The 22,749-nt window shown below is 37.9% G+C and overlaps 4 protein-coding genes across 4 annotated transcripts; 1 reads left to right on the top strand and 3 right to left on the bottom strand.

Moving 5' to 3' along the window:
* Nucleotides 1–238: 238 nt before the first annotated feature.
* Nucleotides 239–11,749, bottom strand: LOC131774745 (piRNA biogenesis protein EXD1). Its single transcript, XM_059090819.2, is given in 22 exon segments — nucleotides 239–428; nucleotides 431–483; nucleotides 486–506; nucleotides 509–676; nucleotides 679–784; nucleotides 786–913; nucleotides 916–957; nucleotides 960–1,245; nucleotides 1,729–1,740; nucleotides 1,742–1,849; nucleotides 2,296–2,358; nucleotides 3,123–3,216; nucleotides 3,888–3,937; nucleotides 4,530–4,581; nucleotides 4,583–4,608; nucleotides 5,682–5,786; nucleotides 6,936–7,022; nucleotides 7,600–7,706; nucleotides 8,935–9,203; nucleotides 9,808–9,859; nucleotides 10,580–10,648; nucleotides 11,616–11,749. Coding segments are annotated over 22 exon segments (2,055 nt in total). The 5' UTR covers nucleotides 11,734–11,749; the 3' UTR covers nucleotides 239–389.
* Nucleotides 11,750–12,662: 913 nt separating this feature from the next.
* LOC131774706 (uncharacterized) lies at nucleotides 12,663–13,327 on the bottom strand. The gene has a single exon (XM_059090768.2). The coding sequence runs from the start codon at nucleotides 13,270–13,272 to the stop codon at nucleotides 12,757–12,759; it is 516 nt and encodes a 171-aa protein (XP_058946751.2). The 5' UTR covers nucleotides 13,273–13,327; the 3' UTR covers nucleotides 12,663–12,756.
* A 1,359-nt stretch (nucleotides 13,328–14,686) lies between these two features.
* Nucleotides 14,687–19,747, bottom strand: LOC131774737 (transmembrane protein 216). The gene is made up of 7 exons (XM_059090813.2): nucleotides 19,596–19,747; nucleotides 19,305–19,321; nucleotides 18,152–18,245; nucleotides 17,371–17,469; nucleotides 16,868–16,976; nucleotides 15,987–16,079; nucleotides 14,687–15,439 (listed from the first exon to the last, which is right to left on the bottom strand). The coding sequence occupies exons 1-7, from the start codon at nucleotides 19,612–19,614 to the stop codon at nucleotides 15,418–15,420; spliced, it is 453 nt and encodes a 150-aa protein (XP_058946796.2). The 5' UTR covers nucleotides 19,615–19,747; the 3' UTR covers nucleotides 14,687–15,417.
* On the top strand, nucleotides 19,685–22,673 carry LOC131774733 (leucine-rich repeat-containing protein 51-like). The gene is made up of 4 exons (XM_059090808.2): nucleotides 19,685–19,885; nucleotides 19,980–20,023; nucleotides 20,142–20,306; nucleotides 22,413–22,673. The coding sequence occupies exons 1-4, from the start codon at nucleotides 19,783–19,785 to the stop codon at nucleotides 22,671–22,673; spliced, it is 573 nt and encodes a 190-aa protein (XP_058946791.1). The 5' UTR covers nucleotides 19,685–19,782.
* The last annotated feature ends 76 nt before the right edge of the window (nucleotides 22,674–22,749 follow it).

Here is a 22,749-nt window from a genome sequence, read left to right as displayed (position 1 = left end):
GTTTCTGAGTGGTATCAACTCGAACATAAAAAGCCTGACATGTGATTGATTTGATACACATTTAAAAACATTTACGACGTTTCTCGTTTGCTGATAGAAACAGTTTTAGTATCATAGAAACGCTAGTAACGAGCTCCTAACAGCCCTTGCTTGAAAAAATTTCTGCGAGATTCAGTTAAGAGTAAAACACTCTTTCTACTCGTACTCAATACAAATCTCTTTCGAAATTCCAAGCAGAACTGCAAACCTTGCGCGTAATGCACAAGTGACGTGAAACACGTCTATTGTCCTACGGCAAAAAACGTTTCCTGGTAACCTTCACTCCTTAGATCACGCGTTCCGCAACGAACGGCAACCTTTAGGTCACGCGTCACGTAACATAAATCGTGTCAAGTCTTTCTGATCCTCACTGTTGTTTCCCCCAACAAGGTGATTGGTTGGGCACTGGAACGACCTCCGGGGCAGCGAGGAGTTCTTCATCAGTGGAAAGTGGAATTCGTTTCTGTTGCGTCGTAGCGATCGGCACCATGCCTCGTGGTGATAATATCCCGAACACCGGGCAATCTCACTTCCGGGAGAGCGGCGTGCCGTAACAAAGCTCCCGCCCGCCCGCGGCCAGGCAAGGAAGCAGATTCTCTCAAAAGCGCATTAGCACGTTGGAGTAAGAGACTTGGTGCTGAGCAGAATTAGATTGTAGTCCAGGCCCAAGAGCATGGGCTGTCTCTTTTACGGTTTCTTCCATTCTTCTATCGGCTTGCAAATCTAGACGATTTTGTTCCTTTTGTCCGAGGAAAGGTCCCAGGTCCCTCAGATTCACGACTGCTCAGTGGTGGAAATTCTTTTTCTATGAATATTTCCTGGGGGCGGGCTGTAATTGAAACAGAAGACGACTTGACAGCAGGAGCAGCAGCGCCTGATTCTGTAATGCTGCTTCCATGCTGCTTCCATTGCTTTCTGAGTGACGTTACTTGCGTCAGAATCACTCCCGCTTTCGCGCCATTTCTCTTTCAGTCTGTTCAAGGGAACGGAGATAGAGTTGACAGTTTCCTTCACACGCCCCTTTTTATTCTCATACGCATGCGTGAACTGATCACCTTCGCACCAGGCCTCCCGACTGGCCAGCACATCCTCTGGTACGACTCCTTTTGCATCTGCATGGAAGTCACCATCATATCGTCTCGACCGATGTCTGTAGTTGAAATGGTTCAGTTCTTTGAACTTTGCAGGGAGCAGCTGACCTTTCACCTGGAAAGAGCGTGGTCATAAAGAGCGCGAGAATAACTAATGTTTGAACGTCTTTCAATTCCCTAAGCTAAACTTGTGATACTGATCTCCTCTATTATGAAGCTACTAGGGATACCTCTTCATCACAAATCGCGCCCTGGTCCTAACTAACTGGTGGACACGACCGAACATAACTAACGACATATGCGCAATTGGCATCATAGCTGCCAGGTTTGATTTTGGGGCGAACTGTCGGAGGTGGAGGCGAACCTGCCTTACTAAGCGGAGGGATTTCGCAATGGCGGTAGGGAGCAAACTTGCAATTGGGCAAAACCTCCATAATCCTTCTCTGCTCATCCCCTGTTTCCGAGGTTGGTTGATATTGATATTGGGACGGTGAAGTTGTGGTCTTTGTGAGTTAATTACTTCTGACGGTTGCACTTTCCTTCGATTAGTTCTCTTTTTTAATGCATTCTAAAAGAAAATCGCATATTTTCTTGTTACCTTGGGGTTCAGCTACCTTGGAATCTCGAGCAATACTCAGATAAATATCGACGCCATAAAGAAATTCTGCCATTAGTCTCTCCATTTGAGCAAGCCGCAGCTCCCTTAGATACATGACATGCTGGTAAGACAAAAAAAATACAAATGTACATATATATAAAAAATGGAAAAAACAGTGAAATGTCCAATTGAATATCGAAAATGACCAGGGATTGATAATCGTTTTTGCATTACTTTGCGATGTGATTGGTCAAGATAACCGCATCCCTCTCGCAACCAATCAGATGGAAAGCTAAAACCAATCGCGCCTTGGTCATTCAAGTTTTCCCGCGCTTCAGACAGTTCACATGTTTCAACTAATAGCTCTCATTGGCTCCTTAAGATATTGTTCTTAGTCATGATTGGCCGCTGTGATCACTTTGGTTTTAGTCCCACAACGCCTACACATAGAGCGCTCCAATCGTACCATGAAAAGAGAACCTTTAGCACCAACGTTTTACAGGAATCTCTCTCCGTGGTATTTTCATTAATGTAGAAATATACTCAGCTTAAGATGCCATTGCCTACCTTAGCAGCGGCATCTACAAGAGCCTCTGGAGCAGGCCTTACAGCCCAAACAGATGCATTTGTCTAAATGATCAAATTAAAAAGATGTAAAGGAAATCAATATTAATAATATGGTTTAAGCATGGTACGTTAAAAAATAGTTTTAGGTCTACAAGTAAGTTCCAGTTGATAGCAGAAATAACTGGAAGACATATTAGCCATATACCCACAAGCTGCTTATTTGAACTACCGTAAACTGCCGCTTTTAAGTCCTTAGATTAATATATAACTTTGTAAGGGGTTTTGGGAGGGCTTGTAGAGTAGGGGCTTATATCCAAGGGGGCTTATAACCGGAGTGAAAAAAAAAACGTGAGCAGTAGCAGTAGCAGTGCTGATCATAATACGTTCTGCAATAATTTTTCAATTTTTTCGTTTGAAGAAATACAGCGTTCCAATCTCTCTAAACGAAAAAAACTAAAGGGGGGGGGGGCCCTTCATTCCATTCCATGAGGAATGGTGGGGTGACCCTTTCATACAAGTTGACTAGCAAATGAGTTGTGTGATGTTCGTGCGTATTTTTTTCCTAAAAATCCAACGAAGAAAGTTTCTTTGCAATGCGCTCCAGACTTATGAACTCAGAGTGCCACTATCGATTTCGGGAGATGAACATGAAATAAATCTGACTTGAGAGATTATACTTGAATTTATTTGAGTGGTTCCACTTTAAGTGACCACTTGTCAACCAATAAAATGCAAAACTACCACCAATCAAGACCGCGTTTTCCAGCACTTTGGGGAGTTTGCTTGTTTTTACAGTCTACTGGACAAGAGTAATACATGTAATATACCTTCATAAATTTCTGTCGCACTTTCTGGAAGGACACATTCTCAGGTGACAAGTTCAAGTATTCATACAAACAGGCCACTAGTCCATTAACATATCTAAGAAGTAAAAAACAAAATTGTTAATTAATCCCTTTGTTGCCATCTTGTAATGTAACAATTAGAAGTTCTCTTCGTGTTTTCTTACAGTGGAAAAAATGGTCGGATCCTAACCCTTCCTTTTTTCATTAAACAGAGATTATGAAATACGATCTTGGCCACGAGGTCCGTTATTGATGTAATTATGTAGAAACTGGATGCCATATTGGACAACTCAGGAAGTGATTATACATCTCTTACTAACCAAGATCGAGGTTCGTTTTGTAACTTACGAACCGAGACCACTTAAGCCATAAACACGAACGGAGAAAACGAGGTTCTGTAACTTACTGTATGGACCGCGAAAACGAGATTAGTAAGAAATTTATTGTATCTCTGAGTTCAAACAGAGGGGAGAAGATCTCACTTTAAACAACATTTTGAATTTAGCTAGCCGTACAGGAAAATACGGCCCACCAAATTGACCAATCATAGAGCACGTTCTAACTAATGGATATTTTAAGATTTGACAATTTCAAATGTGTTTTGCGCGGCAGACTCGAGCAATTACTTACAGAACTACTCACTGAATTGTACTCGACACAATCTAACTGTTCTTTTTTTACTATCTATACAATATGCTAACCCACCAGTTTTCTGACAGAATTTTAAGACTAGAAGTAAGCTTTTACCTGGGTAGCTCTCCTCCTCTTTCATTCTTATAAATAATCGCATCCGCCACCTTTCAAAATAAAAAAAGTAATTTCCTTCATGTTTCGCCTAGACAAGTAACGAACTGTCATAACATTTCGAGGAAAATTTGTTTTCATCAACTACGTAGCAAATTTAAATTAGCCACCGTCAGAGTGTCAGCCATTCGTCAAAGCGATTTGAGGAATTGTGGGTTGTTTTTGGTTTATGTACCGAAAAATGGAGTTATGCTACTGCTGGAAACATGGTAGCGTGAAAAACAAGAATAAATTAGTTGAATGGAAAGCGTTCGTTGATACCTTGGGGATTAAGAGTGCCGAATTGAAAGATAAGTTTTTATTCTATAGGCTTCCGAACTGACTATATGTAAGGAAACACTTTGGACTGTCTAGCGACTGGTTTGGATGCGTCTTTATTTTTCCTTTCTAGATCACAAAGTTGTTTTCGGAATCGCTCGCCTGGTCGTCTTCCTGTTTCGCCCATATATACCTCTCTGCAACAAGTGCAAGTTATGCAATAAATGACATAACATGATGTTATGACAAATTCTTTGTCAATAAATCATGAATCAGTAAATGTAGATACTTGACGAATAAAACTGCAAGAATAAACAGCCCACAGACCTGAGTATCAAACACGTTCATCAGGTGGATATGATACTGATGAATAGAGCATCACTGCCAGTCTGCAGTCGTGAAATACCTAAAACACAAAACAAAGCAACACAAGAATTTTAAGAAGGTTGAAAAGAGGCACTGTGTGAGTTAAATGGTTGCCAAAAAACAAAACACAATAACCTGGACAGGGCTTCAACCTAGACTTCCTAATCTAGGCCTAGTTGTTAAGAGGGACGAAAACGCTACCCAACGAATAAGTGCTGCGCTGTTTACTAAATAGAGGTTTATCCGGCGGAATGTGTTATCCACCTTTCGAATGATCAGGGCCTGGAGTCCAAAGGATATACCACTAACCTGAAGCATCTCTAGTGCTAAAAGTAGTTGAAAATCTTAAGAAATTTATACTTCATATCTTTTCTTTAGACACCAGAGAAGTAACGGCTGGTCAATGTACAATGTCCGGTCAAATATTAGCCTGCGGTTCAGGCGTCTTATTAGGGCGAGTTAACGTTAAGAAGCTCGCGATCGTTTATTCAACCGGCCATGTTTGATTTGGAGTTAGAGTCTGCGGTGGGGGGAGGGTGCGGCGAAAGGCAAAAAAGACGCTAAATATTCACTCTCCCAGCCCCACCCCTCTCCTTATTTTTTACTTTCGCTCACCCCCTTTTGGTACAAATTTCTTTCTCTCCCCAGCCTTCCGCTGCTGCGGTCATAGTTTTCGCTTAGAAAATACTAAGCACTCGCTCGCCAAAATTACGCCTGCTCTGCAGGCTAGTCAAATATAGGTTTTGTCTGGGTAAAATTTCCGCTCAGCCCCATACTAAATTATGCACTCAGTTCTTGGATAGAGAAAACAATGACAAAAATATTACATTGCCATTGGGAAAACAGATTTGTTTTACAATAGTATGGGACTTGCGGAAATTTTACCTTTGTCTAAAAAACTTCTTTGACTGCCAGTCAATTTGATCGGTTGTTTACTCATGTAAAGAAGATTTAATTATTTTTCAGGTTAAGGATACGACTGTATCACCTTTCTTGCAACGATTTCGAGGCTGTGTGTACAGTATAAAAGCGTTGTCTTATAACAACAGGTTAAACGGAACAATTTGACCGACGCCTGCAAGGGAATTATTACGAGCTCATTATTACTCTTACCTTCAGTATGTCTCCACTTTCAAGAATGTCCTGTAATCCCTCATCAAAACATGGAGCTCCAAGAGTAAGAACATCAAACAAGTAAATTACTCTGCTACAGCCAATCTGACAAAGAACAGGAAAATGTTACCCTCTTGCTGTCATAATGACTACCAAAAAATTTGATTTATAATGGAAAGAATGTGACAATGATGCACACAATTGCCTAAATGCAAGGTATTTAAGCTCAAAAGTTTTGGTTGAATCTAGATTGTAGATCTTAAAGAAAGACTATATCATGAGCATGCAAAAGTCCTGTAATCGTTCATCCTGTTAATTGGAAATGTGAAGTTCACACTTGAGCAATGCGGTCCAAACCTCTGATGCCACAGTCATGATTCAGCAATTTGTTACTCAAAGATACAATTTGGTTTTATCAAATGAGTTGATAATGTACATTGGCAACAAAAGAGTTGCTATCATGTCTTGAACCCAGACCTCTTGATCTGAAGTCCACTTAACTTCCTGTTAGGCAACAACATCTGCCCCCATTTTTACACCCAGAAAAGAGCAGCATGATTCTGCTTGATAACTATGAAAACAAATGAGTGACTGCAGGAATAACACCATTAATGGGAGACAATTTAATGTGATGATGTTAGTAGATCCACTATTAAACCAAAGATAGTAAATATTACCTGATACTTCTACCTTATCAGTACTCAATTTTGTGGCTAATTAATTTTGTAACTTTGGTGAGACGTTATTTTGTGCGGTTTAAGATTTGCAATTTTAATACTCATACAGGAAAAAAAAGGGCATTAAATTTTGCAATTCAAGTGTTCTTAACTTCATTATATTTTTCAAAAATGTCTTAACCCTTTAACTCAAAGATCAAATTTGTAATTCTCTTTACTGTCAACCATACAATTATTATAATATTAGTTCAGAGAATTTAGTATCAAATCAACTAATTATCCCAAAAATGATATTTTTCTTTGTTCTCATCACTCATCTGGTTGATATTGTATTGATACTGTAAGGAGAAATTCTGTCTTGGTCACTTCTGGGAGTTAAAGAGTTAACATTTGACGACTGCTCAAAAGATATTCTCTGGAACTTGTCATTTGAATTTTCTATGTGGGTTTAAATTTCACGAGGATTTTTATCTGCAGGTCTTTTATTTTGTGATTGTCTTACCATTGGGACAAATGTGAGATTTAAGACCCACAAAATTTAGTACCAATAAGTTAGTACACAAAAAAGTACACATACCACCAGCCAGCAAAGTTTTCCAAGCCTTCCGAGATTTACACCTTCACAGCAAACACCAATAACTCGCTGTCTGCTGATGAATTTTACCTACAAAATTTGAGTTGAAGTCAGTTCTTTTTAAGAATTATATTTATTGATGAGCTCAAGATTACACATCTTCAAACATGGTGATTTCAAATACAAATCAAGATCTGAAAATTTGTATCGGCAATAACATGATTTCAACTGCAATTTGGTGTAGATTTGATGTAAAGTGCAAATTGCTTTCGCCTGTAAGGCAAAAGCAATTTGTAGTCTTTGAAAAATTTGCAAGTGTTACACCAAATTGCTGAAGAAATCATGTTACTTGTTAAATGTGTGTGAAAAAAACATCACAGAGAGTCAAAACAAACAAAATTTTGAAAGTGTGGGCATGCTATCTGTAATTTGCTTGTGTTACAACTTTGCACTCATATTACAGGAGAATGCACATGTTTTCAGCCAATCAGAGGCACATAATTTTCCCACGTACATTATCAGGCACAGTTAATGAAACAAATATCCCTTAGTTAATTGTTTCTAAGTTCTTATTGTTTTTCTGCAAGAACATGTAAAGCAAGGCAAAATTCACTTCTGAAAAACACTAGGGAGTGAAAGGGCTTCCAAAACAAGCACTACCACTTACTGCTTCCTCAAATGACTTCCCAAATGAATCAATAGGCACAATATCAGGGAGCTCATTAGGACTTGTGTTCTCCTTTACTTCCTCATCAAGTGTTGTGTCAGAAAGATCTAAAATGGAAAAATTGAAGTAACTTGTTAAATCATGATACAGGATTACAATGTTTTTCATTCTTGACAATGGGTAAAACAAAATTAAGAAGGGTATATATCAAGTATTTTTACACAACACTAAGGGTCTGAAAATAGCTGAGGAGAATGTGCCGCCTTTACTTTGACACTGCAAAATGGTAACTAGACATTCCAGTCTTCTCAGATAAGGATGATAAGCTGTAGACCCCATCTCCTGCTTCCTCTCTGTACTTATTAGCAAGGGATGTTAAAGAACACACACACTTCTCACAAAGAGTAGATATTACATAGCTCACAGTGTTGTGGTCTGGCCTTGTTATTGTTTAAACAGACCCCCATTTAAATAGCTTTAAGCCAGCCTGTCTAAATATTGCAAATACATAGATATAAAGTTTCTGCCTATTTTCTTTGAAATTAACTATATCAGAGTAAAGAAAAAACCTCCATCAGCCCCCTCCTTTGCACTTTTTGCCACTGGACTCCAGGCCAAGTGGTCTAGGTTGGAGATCTGGCCAGGTCATTCTGTGTTACTGTTAGAGTGCCTACCCCACCCATGAGTATAGAGAAAGGGGTTAAAAGGGATTTTTGTGTGATTTGAGATTAACTGTTTTTAATTTTCATGACTTGTGAAAATAAGAAATTAAAACCCCTGGCCCGGGTTGTTCAAAGCTGGGTTAAGGTAACCCAGGGTTAATGTGAAATTTGATTTCAGGGCTGAAAACTTTAGGAAAAAATTCAGTTCAAATCTTGTTGCTTGCAATTTGATCATTGGATGTTCTAAAAAGAATAGTGAAAATTTTCCCTAAAAGATTTTTGAACAAAGAAACAAAGAAAGCTGGATTAGAATTAACCCTGGGTTAGGGCTAATCGGCCTTTGAACAACTGGGCCCTGAACAGTGAATTCTTTTTTCCTTTTGCAATAAGTCAACCTTAAAGTTGTTTATCCAATTTTTCGTGATGCATTATCTCTAATTATTTATGTGCATGAAATGTCAACAGGTCCCCATTTTACCCTGCCTATAAATACATGCCAGCAGCCTGTCAGGGAAACCTGACAAAATGGCAGGGAGCAACCTGTAACAGACTAACATGCCATCCATAACTTTAGAGTTATTTCTGATCTTCACCAAATTAAAGATAACATGTCTGAAAGGTAAATCTAACACTAGCCAGGCAGAGAAATTTGTGAAGAGTACAAAAGTCATACACTTCTCTGCTATGATAGGGTGCCTTTTCAGTAGACTGTCTCCTTCATCGCTCACATCCCTGGAGAAAGATCCACTGGAAACAGCTGTCTTTTTTACTCCTAATTTTGAATTGATCCCAATACCAGCATCTGTAAATGCTTTTGCTACTCCTCTGTCCCCAAAGCCTCTGTCTAGTTTAGATGATGTTTGCAATGAATGATTTGATGCAATGTTAGAGTTTTCCTCATGGAGTTGTTTTTCTTTCTTATTGTCATGCTTCTGGCCATTCCTATAGAAAGATGAAAATGTGATTTTAAATTCCAGAGGTTGATTGAGTATGGATTAGATTATTAACTAATAATTGCTCTTCTTTATTGATGTGACTATTTATCACATTTATATGAATCTAGACATTGATAACTGTGAAGGTCAGACTGGGTACCAGCAGGTTAGATTGAGCAATCTGTTTGGCAAGAAAGTCAGAGCAATGTGTATGGCAAGCAAGTCAGAAGATGTGGATAGAACCATTGGTTACACACCATGCTAGCACATTTCTAACTGCAAAATTATTTAAGTATATTGCTACTTAGGTATCTGAGTATGTTTCATTAGCAATCAAGGGAACAAGCCAGCATATTAGTTTATAACTTCTGAAGTAAATTCTAAGTTTCTTTCCCATCCGTACCATAGGCAATTTTGACATTTCTATATTTCTTTAGTATTTTTTATTTATTCTTGATAACTGGACCATTGTTTTAGTATATCAATCAAATACATTTGATGTTAGTAATAGTCTGGTGTTTTATGTCAGCAAGATATACATTTAATAGACATCCTCATCCTAGAACAAGCCTCAGTCTGTTGTGGTGTTTAGCAACTTTGTGATAACTTACTCTGCCAGTTGATCCTGTGAAGCATTGTTATCAGCCTCTTCTAACAGCTCCACTGTTAAATAACAAGAAAGTTGACATCTATGAAAATGTTGTGAAACAGTCATTAAGAATCATCACTGGTGAATTTGCTTGATTGAGCACTATCCTGCTTAAGTGTAAAAACCTAAGGGTAAAAACCATTGATCCAACTTACTCTTTCAAATACTTCAAACTTCACTGTACTTGACAAGCTAATATTCTCACTTCACAGATTCAAAATACTCATCATGTCATACATATAAAATACTTCATATGAAGTTTGCCTCTTTGGTGTTTATGAATGAGATGGTGGAATCAGAAATCAAATGTGTTAGATTCTGATACAAACTGACAAGTGTGTAAATACCATATGGAAATACTTTTCATCTTTTCCCCAAATGTGAAAAATGCAATAAAAGCCATTTGATTGGCTGTTGGCTTCTTCAACCAGCTTGTGAAAAATAAACTATTTTTCCCCTTTTCAGTGTGTAAATGTCAGTATGTAGAGAATAAAACACCTCGCTCTGATGTGGAAAAAGCCTCCACAATTTCCTTTACACCACAGTGGCCTTTATGGCTATCTCCATCTCACCCTTCAGACACACAATAAATGATGCCCCTATGCTGACCACCTTCCTTGTCAGCACCATGGGGATGATGGGGAAGACTGTGATTTTTACTTCTATCTGAGAGCCAGATACACATAGCTTGATTCAAATGGTGATATACTGTTATTATTGCAGGTACCACTTACATGAGGTTAGCTCATGACCGAAAAAATGATGAAATCCATGAAGTTTCCTTCCCGTGCTGCATGAAACCACTAGATATCAAATTAAAATAAAAATATGAGATAAGCATGATTTCCTTTCAGGAGAGTTGTATCTTCTCAGTGTAGAAGCAGCATCACTAGTGAAAGGAATCCTGAACATGCAAGCCAGAGATCTTGGCTTCAAGTCCTTTGCCACACCTGTGAATAGAACTCGCTTTGCTCCAATTAAATAAATCTTGTTTCACTATAGCTCTCTCTTTGCATTTTTTTCTTCATTATTCATTTGCTCACTGCATTGTAAGCTTGAGCAGCAATGTAACCTTAGGCTCATCATACCAGGTTTTTTTTATTAACCCCTTAGCTCCTAAGAGTGACTAGCATCTAATTTCTCCTCACAAAATCACCCCTGAATCAAACATGAAAGTCACCAGAATAGAGGAGATGATCACCAACTATAGCAGCTCTTGCTTGTTAAACAAATTCTCTTTGTCAGCTTCTTTGGAAATGTAAGGGTTAAGAATTTTTAAAGTGACATGATAATGTTTTCCACGTCTGAATAAAAAATAGCTTAGGTCATCAAAATTTAGTAGGAGGATTCTGCCTAGACGCCGTAGAATTCTCCGATCAGCGATATCTGTCTGAATGTATGATCTTTTCCTCCCTCTAGCAAGTAAAAAACTGTTAAAAAAGTGCCTATTGTGGTAATGCGACCATAGCTAACAATGGACCACATTGTGCTATTATGACAACTCATCAATTTGACATTTCGTTTGCAAGACAGTACCAAAAACATTCGTCACACGATTCCTCTATCTGTCAGTTATGTATCTTAGATAAACTTAAATGAAAACAATTTTTTCGGAAATTAATAGGTAGGCGGATGCAAAACCAAGAAAGTAAGATTTAATATTCCTAACTGAGAAATTAATCAGTTCACGCAATTCCTTCCTGGACGGTGAGGTTGTTCAAGGACGAATGATAGTAATCTAATTCGCATCATTGAAAAGGATTGATTCACCTTTACTTAACGTAACCTTCCTCTTTTCCACATCTATGCTATGGACCGTTCCTTCATAATCTCCTTCGTTTGTGGACACTCGTAACCTTGCGCCAACAAATGTACCCTTGTCCGCCATTTTAAAAGCAGTCTTGTTTACCCCAGAGTTCCTTTCGCGAGTTTTCCAAGCGCAAAATAAAAATAGGTTCGCAATGCATACACGTTATCGTGTAAATAATTATTCACTTGATTTCGTAAAAGCCTTTATTTCTCAATAATCTTTCAGGCTTTATCTGTATTCCTTAAAAAGGACTATATTTCGGAAATCTACTTAGTTTTTTTTATCTCTTGCATATACTGAAATACCGTGATCCACATTCCAGGTGTTATATTCATCGTAGGAACGTTCCTCTTTTGAGATCACGTGATCAAAGACCGACTATGAAGTTGACTATGTATGGCATCGTTACTGTCCTAACGACATCAGAAACAAGAGACCGCGTACAGCGTGGCAACACGGACGTCTTCCTCCCCGCCCCCCCTGGGGGAACATTTTGGGGAATTTTGGGGGAGGGAGATCTCATGATTTTCATCGGGAACGGAGGGGAATCAGTCAACCAAAATATTCCGATTCCCCCCCCCTCCCCCCGATAAAAAAGACTGGTTCTTTACTTTTTCTTGCTTTGTTTTACTCATAAATTAACACCGGGGATTATCATTGTTCGCTTTCGCTGCGGGAGTTCGCGATACCTCCATATAGATCGCACTTTCTTGCTAATTTGAAATCTTGACGCTCCCTGCACATGAAAGGCGGCTAATATTTGCGGTTTCTTCAGAATTCTGGGAGGTAAAAGCCGGGTGTATAGATATCAATAAATCAGGTGTTTCGAATTTCCTACATACAAACATTTTTAATCACGAATTTACAAAAGCGAGAAAAAACCCTTAACGCTGCCATATTAACAACCATGCTTATAACAAAACTTAACAAGAAAAACAAGACTATCACAAGCTAAGCCCATAAAATGCAAATTACAAAGGACTTGGAAGTTTCTGTGTGTCGCAAGTTTCTCCATTCTATATATTGCCAAATACTCCCCTAAATAGTACAAAATCTTGACAGATTCCAGCCGAAATTGAGATATTTCTTCCTGGTAAGAAACTATTCCTGGGAACCTTCTCTGCTGTCAGAGGGCAAATTCGGAAGCGGGCTGTGCGGAAGCGAAATTTTCTCGCGCGACATCGCAGTGGTTTTTGTACTCTTTGTACTTTTTAACAAAACTGGAAATTTCGGTTTGACGACTTTTGCACTTTCTCTATACGCGGATCCGTGCTGTACAGCGTAAACTGAAAATAACTGATTCAGTCTTTTCTTCTCGCGGAGTCCCCTCTCTTTAAGAACCTTCATGTTTTCTCGCTCTTCCAGACTTTCTTCACGCGCAATTCGGGCTTTATCCTTCCGCATCCTCAACTCCTGAGAGTATTCTTTTTTTCTTTCAGATTTCTGGTGAGGCGTATGATCATCCATTGAACGCGCCCGATTCCTTCTATTCTTCTTTTTCCCTCCGCGACCATTGCTCGTAGCTCCTTCCAAGCATTCAACGGCCGAGTAAATCCTCTTCGCGGCGACGAGAGAACTTTTGCCGACGGTATCAATTGAAGGAAGAAAACTAGACATTTCGTTACAAAATTCTGTCCGCCTAAAGTCTTTCTGAATCACCTTTATGAGCGATATATACTTTGAAATTATAAACTCGTCAAAAACAACTTCAGTCGACAGCAAATTGAACCCCTGAGGGAAACACAAAAGTGCGTCATAATTCCAATGACGACTCTTTACATTCGAAAGTGCGCGCGCACTATAACGTGAACAATTAAAACCCGCGTATAAGAATCCACCTTTTTTGAATTAGTAATGGTAATAAGACTGAGTGGAGTCCAATTCAGTCTGTCATCATATGAGTGATAACGAAATTGGACGAATGCGCAGCGGGAGTCCGATATGTCTATCACTCGTATGATTACAGACCGAATTGGACGACACGAAGTCTTATCACCAACTGATCATAGAAATTACAATTTCCTAGAAAAAAAGAATAACCGGGCCAGTTGTGAAAGAAAGGGAAAATTTAAATTAAAAGACTGACAAAGGAGGCGTACATCACGTTGTACCGGCTGAAATTGACTACAATCAAAATGAATGTGATTGGTTGATTTAAACTACAACTTTGAATGTGATTGGCTTATCGAACTGTCCGATAAAAACTTGGCAAGCGAATAAGTGGAAAATAAGAGTTTTTAAAACCAATCACAAGCGAGGAAATTGTTATTTTTATGATTAAAGGGGTAAGTTTCTAAAGAAACTGTGTTGCATTGGCGGAGGGTAGAACAAGCTAATTTAGTTTTATTGAGTTGATGATGTAAATTGGCCACCATGAAGAGTTTCTAAGCAGACGTTTCTAGCATTAGTCCTTCGTCAGAGCGAAAGAATACAAAGTCAGTGTCTGATACATGTGTCTGCGCATGTTCGAACGTTGTAACGACATGGTCTGACGTGGCGTGAAGGGAACATGCTTCCAGGCTGTCAGAACCGCTGTCACATCAGCTTCATACAACAGTGAGAAAGCCACGGTGTTTTAAAAGCGTATAACTCAAACAAAGTGGTAATTCAACAGGATGCCTGTGATCGAATGAGCTTTATGTTCAAAAAGTCTCAAGATTTCCTTTTCCCAACTTTTTTTTTTCAATTTTCACCCCTTTATGAACGTTTCAATAGACACTGATAGTAATCACTCTTAAGGTCATCGGGTTAAAGTTAACTGCAACAAAAACTACTTTCTAAGAGAGACAATTTTCGAGTCTCAAATTATGACATGAGGCAATTGCCCATTTCCAAATTACCTTCGGCCTCATTTTCAAAGCGAGTCCCGGTGCTCATCCTTTCATATGATTAAAAGTTTTTAGTCAAATGCAAATTAAACTCATTTTCATACGAATGGTTGAGCACTAAGCCTCGTTTTGAAAATGAAGCCATAGGCAAATTCGGAAATGGCCCATTGACGCAACTTGCACAACGAACAAGAACTTCTCAATAAACCAGAAACAAATTTATTTACACACTTTACTAACAAATCTGCAATTCAGTTAATGTTCATGGAATGTCCCTTAACATGAAGAAATCTCGCCACTTCGAGCCTTTTTTCAAGGGTAACTTAGTGAAAGTACGGTACGCGATATAAATAACTTAGTCCTCAAAACTTACCAAAACTGAGTATCGTAAATGTGAGGTGAAATGAAAATAAAGGAAATAAAGGTGTCGAAAATTGCAGAGACAGTTCACGACACGGAAATAAAGCCAACATAAATTTACGCGTCCTAAATTAACGCGAATTTTCTAAAGCCGCTTTACTCATGTTTTTTTCTGCACCACAGCAGCAGCTAGCCACAGTTTAACTCTTTACACCCTAAAATAGGTATGCATATTCTCCATAATATTCTCTACACATTTCTTTAGGCGCTGACGAGGAGAATTTGTTTAGAAATTAGACCTATTTTAGTTAGTGATCATTTTCTCCATTCTCTTGACCTTCCTGTTCGATTTAGAGATGATATTGTAAGGAGAAATTAGATGCTGATCACTCTTGGGGTCAAACGCATAGATACGCAACACAGTAGCTAAGGGCTGCAATTCACAAGTCAAATGTAATTTGTAAAATGAGGGCGCCACGCAAAAAATTAAACACCTTGATCACTGATGAAGTTCTAAGTCCTATGTACAAGTTTTCTTGACTTTGTCAACTCGTTGTTGGAAAAACTGCAAACATCACCTCAGCATAGTTTGGTGTCTAAAAGCAACAAATATAGAGAGTTAAGAAATCTGCCTACGCACAGTTAGAACAGCAACCAATCTAAAACTCAGTTCGACTGCCTTTTCAACAGTAGCCCTCAAAACAAGCGCTTCTTTACCCGCGGGAAAATATGAGGCCTGGGGCAGAGCGAACCAGCAAGAGGTCTGTAAGGAGTCTATTAGTGCCAGACTCTCGGCAAACCTTCCCAAACTCGTCTCAAATCTTCTCGTAGGTGGAGAAACGCTCGTCCTACAGAGCTAACAACGAGGGCTATCAACTCTGTTTTGAGCCAGGTTTAGAGCAACACGGAAAGGGGTGGTGATGGGAGAGGTGGGAAGGGATGGTCAAAGGGTGACGTTTCACAAACATAGCCAGGTTTAAAAAGGGAAACAAATTTTCTGTGAGGAATGAAATCAACAATTTTAAAACAGCCACTGTGTGTATCTGTCCTGGATTTCTAAAGATATCTCTCTATTGGAAGATTAAAAAATCACAAAACTGCTCTAAAGAGTGAGGAAAATAGTTTTCCTGTTTTTGCTCTTACCTCTTGAAAGTGAAAATGGCAGCAAAACTGAAAATCATCTCAAAACCAAGAAATGCCAAGGCAACACTGACCAGTACCACCTCTATCCTTAAACTAAATCAAAACAAAAAAACACAGCTTTACTTTTAATCAACCCTTTCAAAACCCAACACTGGTATGAATAATCTCCATATCATTCTCTATACATTTCTGAAGGTGCTGAAAAGGAGAACTTGATTCATAACCAAGAGCCTCTTAGGTCAAGGTGATCACTTCTTTTATTATCTTGACCCCAATGTTTGATTTAGGGGTGATATTGTATAGAAAAATTAAATGCTAGTTGCTCTTAGGTGTTAAAGGGTTGATACATAAAATAAAATGACAAAAAAGTTAAGTTTTTGTGAGTCTAACTTAAGTATTTGTGGAGCACGCTATGCCCTTGAGTGAGTGCAATAGCCTATGGAATAAAGGGCTCAAAGCCAGGCTGGCATCACTGTCTTTTGTTCAAGGGCGAGGCACTTCACTCACTTAGTGCTTCACTCCACTCAAGAATGCAGGGGGGGTTGACACACAATGAACAAAGATCCCAACAAGATTAAATAAAAATACTCCTTGTCCCTTCAAACCCTCTCATCAATATCTACATTCTCCATAATGCTCCTTATACATTTCCTATGGTACTGAAAAGGAGAATTTGTTCGATGATCACAAGCTTCTTTAGTTTGCAACCATTTCTTTTATTCTTAAAACCCTTTATGTTTGATTCAACAGTGATTCTGTGAGGAGAAATTTGATCCCAGTCACTCTTAGGAGTCAAAAGATTAATTAAACAAACGCTGGGATAAGCTCCAACAAAAATCTGCATCTTACTTCATAGGACTCAACATTTTTTAAGTACTTACACATACGTCTGCCAAAGCAAGATGAATAAGTTAATGAAAAGGACAGGAATGCCAAGCACCACAGAAAATACAAGGGCCATGGTACGTTCTGCTAAGTTACCTTTGTAACCTTTGCAGAGCAAAAGAGAAAGCAAGGTAAGAAATAAGCCTCAAAATAAATTAATTCATATTTTGATAGAATGCAAACTGTGAAACTTAAGTTAGAAGCTTGGAGGGGGGGGTTAATTGGTTTACACACTTCTTAAAAAATTAATAAGTTCACAGAAATTAAAAAAAGGAGAACAACTGGTACATCCCAGCTTACTTGAAAATTCCTAATTATCTAATTTAAAATTAACAAGTATTAAAGAACACATTCAAAACTGTCTTAGAGTATTATTTACAGACTCAGATTTGTGTCTGGTCTCATAATTCCATCTCTCTTGTTCTATCTGTTTCTACTTCCAAATGTCTGTAAAGTATATTCATATGCGATGCAATAAACTGCAAGTAATCTCACATACCCAAGAAGATTCTAACACCCTCAATAAAAGCCAGAAGAAAGATAATAATGATCTCAATAGCCAAGGTCCTTGCTGTGTCAGGATAAGGCAAAAGAGTACCTGGAGGAAAAGCAAAGAGTAAAGTATTTTGGACACATCAACAAGGTTTTATTATCCAACTACATCATACAGACTACATATAATACAAAAATCAGGTACAAATATCTCACAATATTGCACAGTTATTTGGACAATTGTAGAATGTTAAGTGAGAACTAAATTTTGTATGCCAAGAAAGTCTTTAAGGGCTGAAACTGCAGTCAAAGGTGAACTTTTTTTACATGATTTTAAAATATTCTACTATTAAAAATTCTTCTTCTTTTTCTTCTTCCTCTTTTTCTGCTCCTTTAAGAAGAGAGGTCCTCCTAGCCTAAGTAGCACTTCTGTAAACTAAATTTTGTATGCCAAGAGAGTCTTTAAGGGCTGAAATTTCAATAAAAGGTGTACTTAAATTCTTCTAAAGGGAAGATTTCTTCTTCTTCTTCTCCTTTAATCCTTTAATTCCCATGAGTGACTAAGACAGAATTTCTCCTTACAATATCAATACAATATTAACCAGACAAGTGATGAGAATAAAGAAAAATATCAATTGGGGATAATTAATTGATCCAATACTAAATTCTCTGAAGAACATTATAGGAATTGTATGGTTGACAGTAAGGAGAATTATGAATTTGATTTGGGAGTTAAAGGGTTAAGAAGAGAAGTCCTGCTACTCTAGTTAGTACCTCTGTAAACGTACCTTTATAAACATAGAGCAAAAGTTCTGCAACACAAAATACCATAGCATACCAAATGTTCAGAAAGAGAAATATTTGAAGAGGTAAGGATGACAGCTGATGAGGTGAGTTAAGGAATATCTCAGGGTTTTGCTGAAGAAATGTGCGAGTAGAAGACTTCTGTGAAGTAACAGGAGAATCTCCATATCTGTATTCAAAAAAATCTGCACCCTTTAAATTTAGGCAGAGAATTTTGCAGAGTAGTTGGAGAATTCTCCAATTACCAATGCTTAGTAGACATTCTGAATAATCTCTCAAGGTATACACAGGAATAGTAATCAGATACAATAATAACCTAGACAGTCATTTTACTTCAGAATGGGATAGAGAGAGCAGTTGCAACTCTTTATCTAAAGTACAAGTTCTCCTCACAATTACAATACATTACCAAGAATACAGCTGACAAGAACAGATGACCAAGAGGTGTTAAATTATTTTAAATAATTTATCATCAAGATTTAAATAGCAGTGAGTAAAGAGATGTTTGAATTAGATCACAGGTTATAGAGGGGCTTGCCAAAAAATTCCAAGTCATGAGGAATGTGCTGTGTGGTGCCAGCAAAAATATTGATTCTGTTACCATCAGGGTACTACAACTCCTGAGGGAGAAGGGGTCTCAAACAAAATAATTTTTAATAGACAAAATAAATAACCGCAGAATGGTCAGGAAGGGATATAGCAAAAACGATTTTAAGTAAGATAAGAAAAAAAATGCACATTTCGGATCAATATCAGTATTTGGGCAACTGCCCACCTACCCCTCCCCTAACCCAACATTAACCCCAAGTTGTTATCAATTGACTGTTGTTGAGTTAGGGGAGGGGTAGGAGGGCAGTTGCCCAGATACTGATATTGATCCCACATTTCAAGGTGTTTTAAGCCATTTTTGATTGTGAGCAAATATCGCAAAGGAGACAAATAATGCTTGATAAATAACTTAAATTAACTGTTACATATAAAATTGATTTTTTTAAAATTGAAAAATATCAGGGATTGCCCTGAGTTATTAAAATTGAGCAGTTGAATGTATCCTCTTTCATTTAATCATACAAACTGATATATGAGAAGTTTAAACAATTTAAGGAAAAGGTATAAACACTATTAATCAAAAGATACCTCCATAACCGTCTTCCCTGTAAAACAAAATGTAATAAAAGCATATGTTATGACTCTGAAGTAAAGTTATATATTGTAAACGTTACTCGTTTCTGAATCTTTTCTTTTTTTTCCTTCAGTGACTAGTTAAGAATTTAAAGTTTCAGCTTGATAAAACAAAATCTCGCAGATAAACATAATTCAACCACTGTTTTACAAGTACTGCACATAAAACCTTCGAATCAAGCCAAGTAATGTTTATTAAAAACAACCACTAAAAGTGTTCAAAGAAAGACAGGGTAATGAACGTACCTCTGTTGTCGCCCGCCATATTTGTTTGCTTGTAGAGGTATCCGCTGACCTGACAGAGACTCTTCGATTCGTTGGTATAGCAACAGAACGTGAAAACGTCACGACATATTATGGCTTCGCAGATTTCCTGAAATTGGAACTAAGAACACAGTGTTTGGAACGCATAGGCGTGGAAAAAGAGGAAACCATGAGCTCCAAAAACAAACCGAAAGCCTCGTCTGCTATTGATGCAGCCAATGAGTTATCTTCACCTTTAGATTTCTCCTTTAAAGCTTTGGAAAGAGTACAAGGTTTGTAAACCATTTGATTTGTTGCCCACGTTCTTTTATTGTCCTCGTGAATATTTGTGATAACTTTTGTCAATCTCTGAAACCTTTGTCACAGATGCCCTGGAAGAAGAACCCAGACCGGTTCGTCACAAAATTGAGGTAAACAAAGCGTAAATTTTGGCCAGTATGGATTTACTTGGGAAGTTTACTCTTATCTTAAAATGTCTATTTAAAAACAAATTATATAATTATCTAGTAAACAATTTCTGCTTTGCAGAGAACTGAAGGATCTGGACAGTTCAAATCAAATTCAGTACGCTTCTGCAATAATAACATCTCGAATCTTGAGAATTTGTCTTCCACGCTGGAACAGTTGTTGGAAAATCCGTTAGAGCTGGCATGGCTCGACTTGTCTTTTAATGATATATCCACCATCGACAAGGTAAGTTTGCACTTCGGATATCAAGACTAACTTTACGATCAAGTTATAACGACATGAAGAATTTCGTACATCCTATGTTGCTGTTCATCAACTGAGTGAGCTGTCAAAGGATCAGTCTCCTTTTCCAGACCTTCAGAGTTTAGGAGAGACCTGGAGGGCACCTTGATGTGCCAACCAGATCTCTATAATTGGACTCCAATTATGTACTCTCGATATGTTTCCCTGTTTAAGAGACTGGTCCACATTCAGTACACAGTGCAAGAGATTTGGTATATTTCAATGGCTGGCCGTTGTAATGGCTGATGATGATTTAAAGGTTGTATCTACCCTCTGCTTATTACTTTTTAGCAGAATACTCGCCTAGGCTTTGGGGATAAGGAGGAGCTGGAAGGAGGGAAGTGGCTGTAAATCTTTCAGCCAGGGATAAAGAAAGCTGCAATTAGATTTTATGGAGGGTTCCAAGCGATACAATTTTAGTTGTTCTGCGCTCTTCTTCGTGGTTGCATTGATTTAACCTCTTTAAGTCCCTAGATAGTATTTCTCCTTACTATACTAAGCAGACAGGTGACAAGAGTAAAGAAAAATATCAATTAGGGGATTTTTAGTTGATCCAATACCAAATCCTCCTAACTAACTTCATATGGATTGTATAACAGACATTATGGAGAATTACTAAAAGGATCTTTGAAGTGAAAGGGTCAGGGAAATCATTGAGTGACTTCCCAAAGAAGAGTCAGAAGGAAAATTGTGAATTATTTGTCTAATTGTCACAACCATTGGTTTTTTTTTTCTCATTTACTCAATTGAATAAAGTAGAAAAGAAAAAAATATTCTTTTGTTTTAAGAAATCTGAAAGGGTCACTATGTTATATAGAGCAGAGTATTGCATTTTCAAAACTTTTGTGTTTTTTTAATGTTGAAAGCTTTTAGAAGTGACACAAAGAGCATTTGTGTGGAGGTAACATGGCTAAGTGAATATCACACCAGACTTGAAAGTTGTATGTCAAGGCTTTGAGTTCTGAGCATTACTTTTAATTAGCAAATCTGTTTGCCTTGTGTCAGTTATTACTTTTAACCCGGTTGACAGGGCATCAAAACACACTAATGAGAACAAACAAAGGTGCTACATATAGCAACACCTAAAACTTTCAACCTTGTCACTTGCTAAATAAAATACATTTCAAAATATTTTTAGAATGTTTAGAAAATTTGGAGGGAGTATTGGGAGGAGAATTAATTGCTGCCATCTTCAGTCTACCTGATCCAAAATGCAAAGCATACTCAAGACAATAATTAGTTGATGCAATACTAAATTCTCTAAACTAATATTATAAGAATTGTGTGGTTGACAGTGATGATAATGACAAATTTGATCTGGGAGTTAAAGGGTTATTTGTTTTGTTAATTTGCTTGGCCTCATTACCTTCTGCGTTATTGACAATGCCAATTGCAATTGGCCCTTTAACTTCCAAAAGTGATTTACATGTAAACTTGCCCTATTATATCAAGCATACTAGTAACGAAAATACTCAAAGTTATTATGCAGGTAGAAGTTGTAATTCTTGCTCAGTTTTCATAACTTATTTACTAGGAAATGTGTAGCAGCTAGAGGGGAGAATAAGCAATTTCACAGCTTGAGAATTGAAGGGTTACAATTGTAATTCCCTTTTCCATATGTGGTGATTTGACAGACTATGACAGACCACCATATTAGAGGTCTGCTACAAAGATGTTTCTGGTGTAAGGATTGGTCTTAGATGTTTTTGCTTTTGCTTGGTGCCCTTCTTGTCTGTTTTTCCATTAAGCAATGGTTAGACAAGGTTGAGCATGATATGGTGCTAAATCCAAAATCATTCATTTTTTTTGAATATGCAAAAAAAAGACTCTTCTCTCTGAGCTTGCAAAAGTTTAAGAACATTACATGGACATAGGGCTTGGAAACTAGGCAGAGTTTGAACTCGACATGATAACTCAATATCTACTGCAGGTATTGGGTTATCACGGCACACCCTTTTGTATATTGACAGCATGCTCAAGATCAATCATAGTTTTCATAGTTGGTCTAATGTATAATAATTTAAAAGATTTGTCTTTCTTTGCTTGTAGGTTTTGCTACAGTATCCAAAGTTGAAGATTTTAAACCTGCATGCAAACAGCATTGAAAAACTTTCAGAAGTGGACAAACTAGCTGAACTTCCAGAGCTCATTAGTCTAACACTGCATGGAAATGACATCGAAGACCTTCCTAGTTATAAACAGCACATTATTTCAACACTTCCAAGGCTCAAGACACTGGATTATACACCAATTACGAACCAAAACCGAGCTGATGCTCGTACATGGAGGGAGAATTGTCGGAGGAAGTAGATTTGCAACACAGGGAGGGATTTAATTCCTCTAGCTTCCTAGGGTGTATTTTGTGAGTACTGACAATGTGAAGATA

This window comes from Pocillopora verrucosa, chromosome 14 (genome assembly GCF_036669915.1).
Source record: "Pocillopora verrucosa isolate sample1 chromosome 14, ASM3666991v2, whole genome shotgun sequence".
NCBI lineage: Eukaryota > Metazoa > Cnidaria > Anthozoa > Scleractinia > Pocilloporidae > Pocillopora > Pocillopora verrucosa.
Note: the sequence above shows the minus strand (reverse complement) of the source record. Positions and strands in the feature narration are given on the sequence as shown.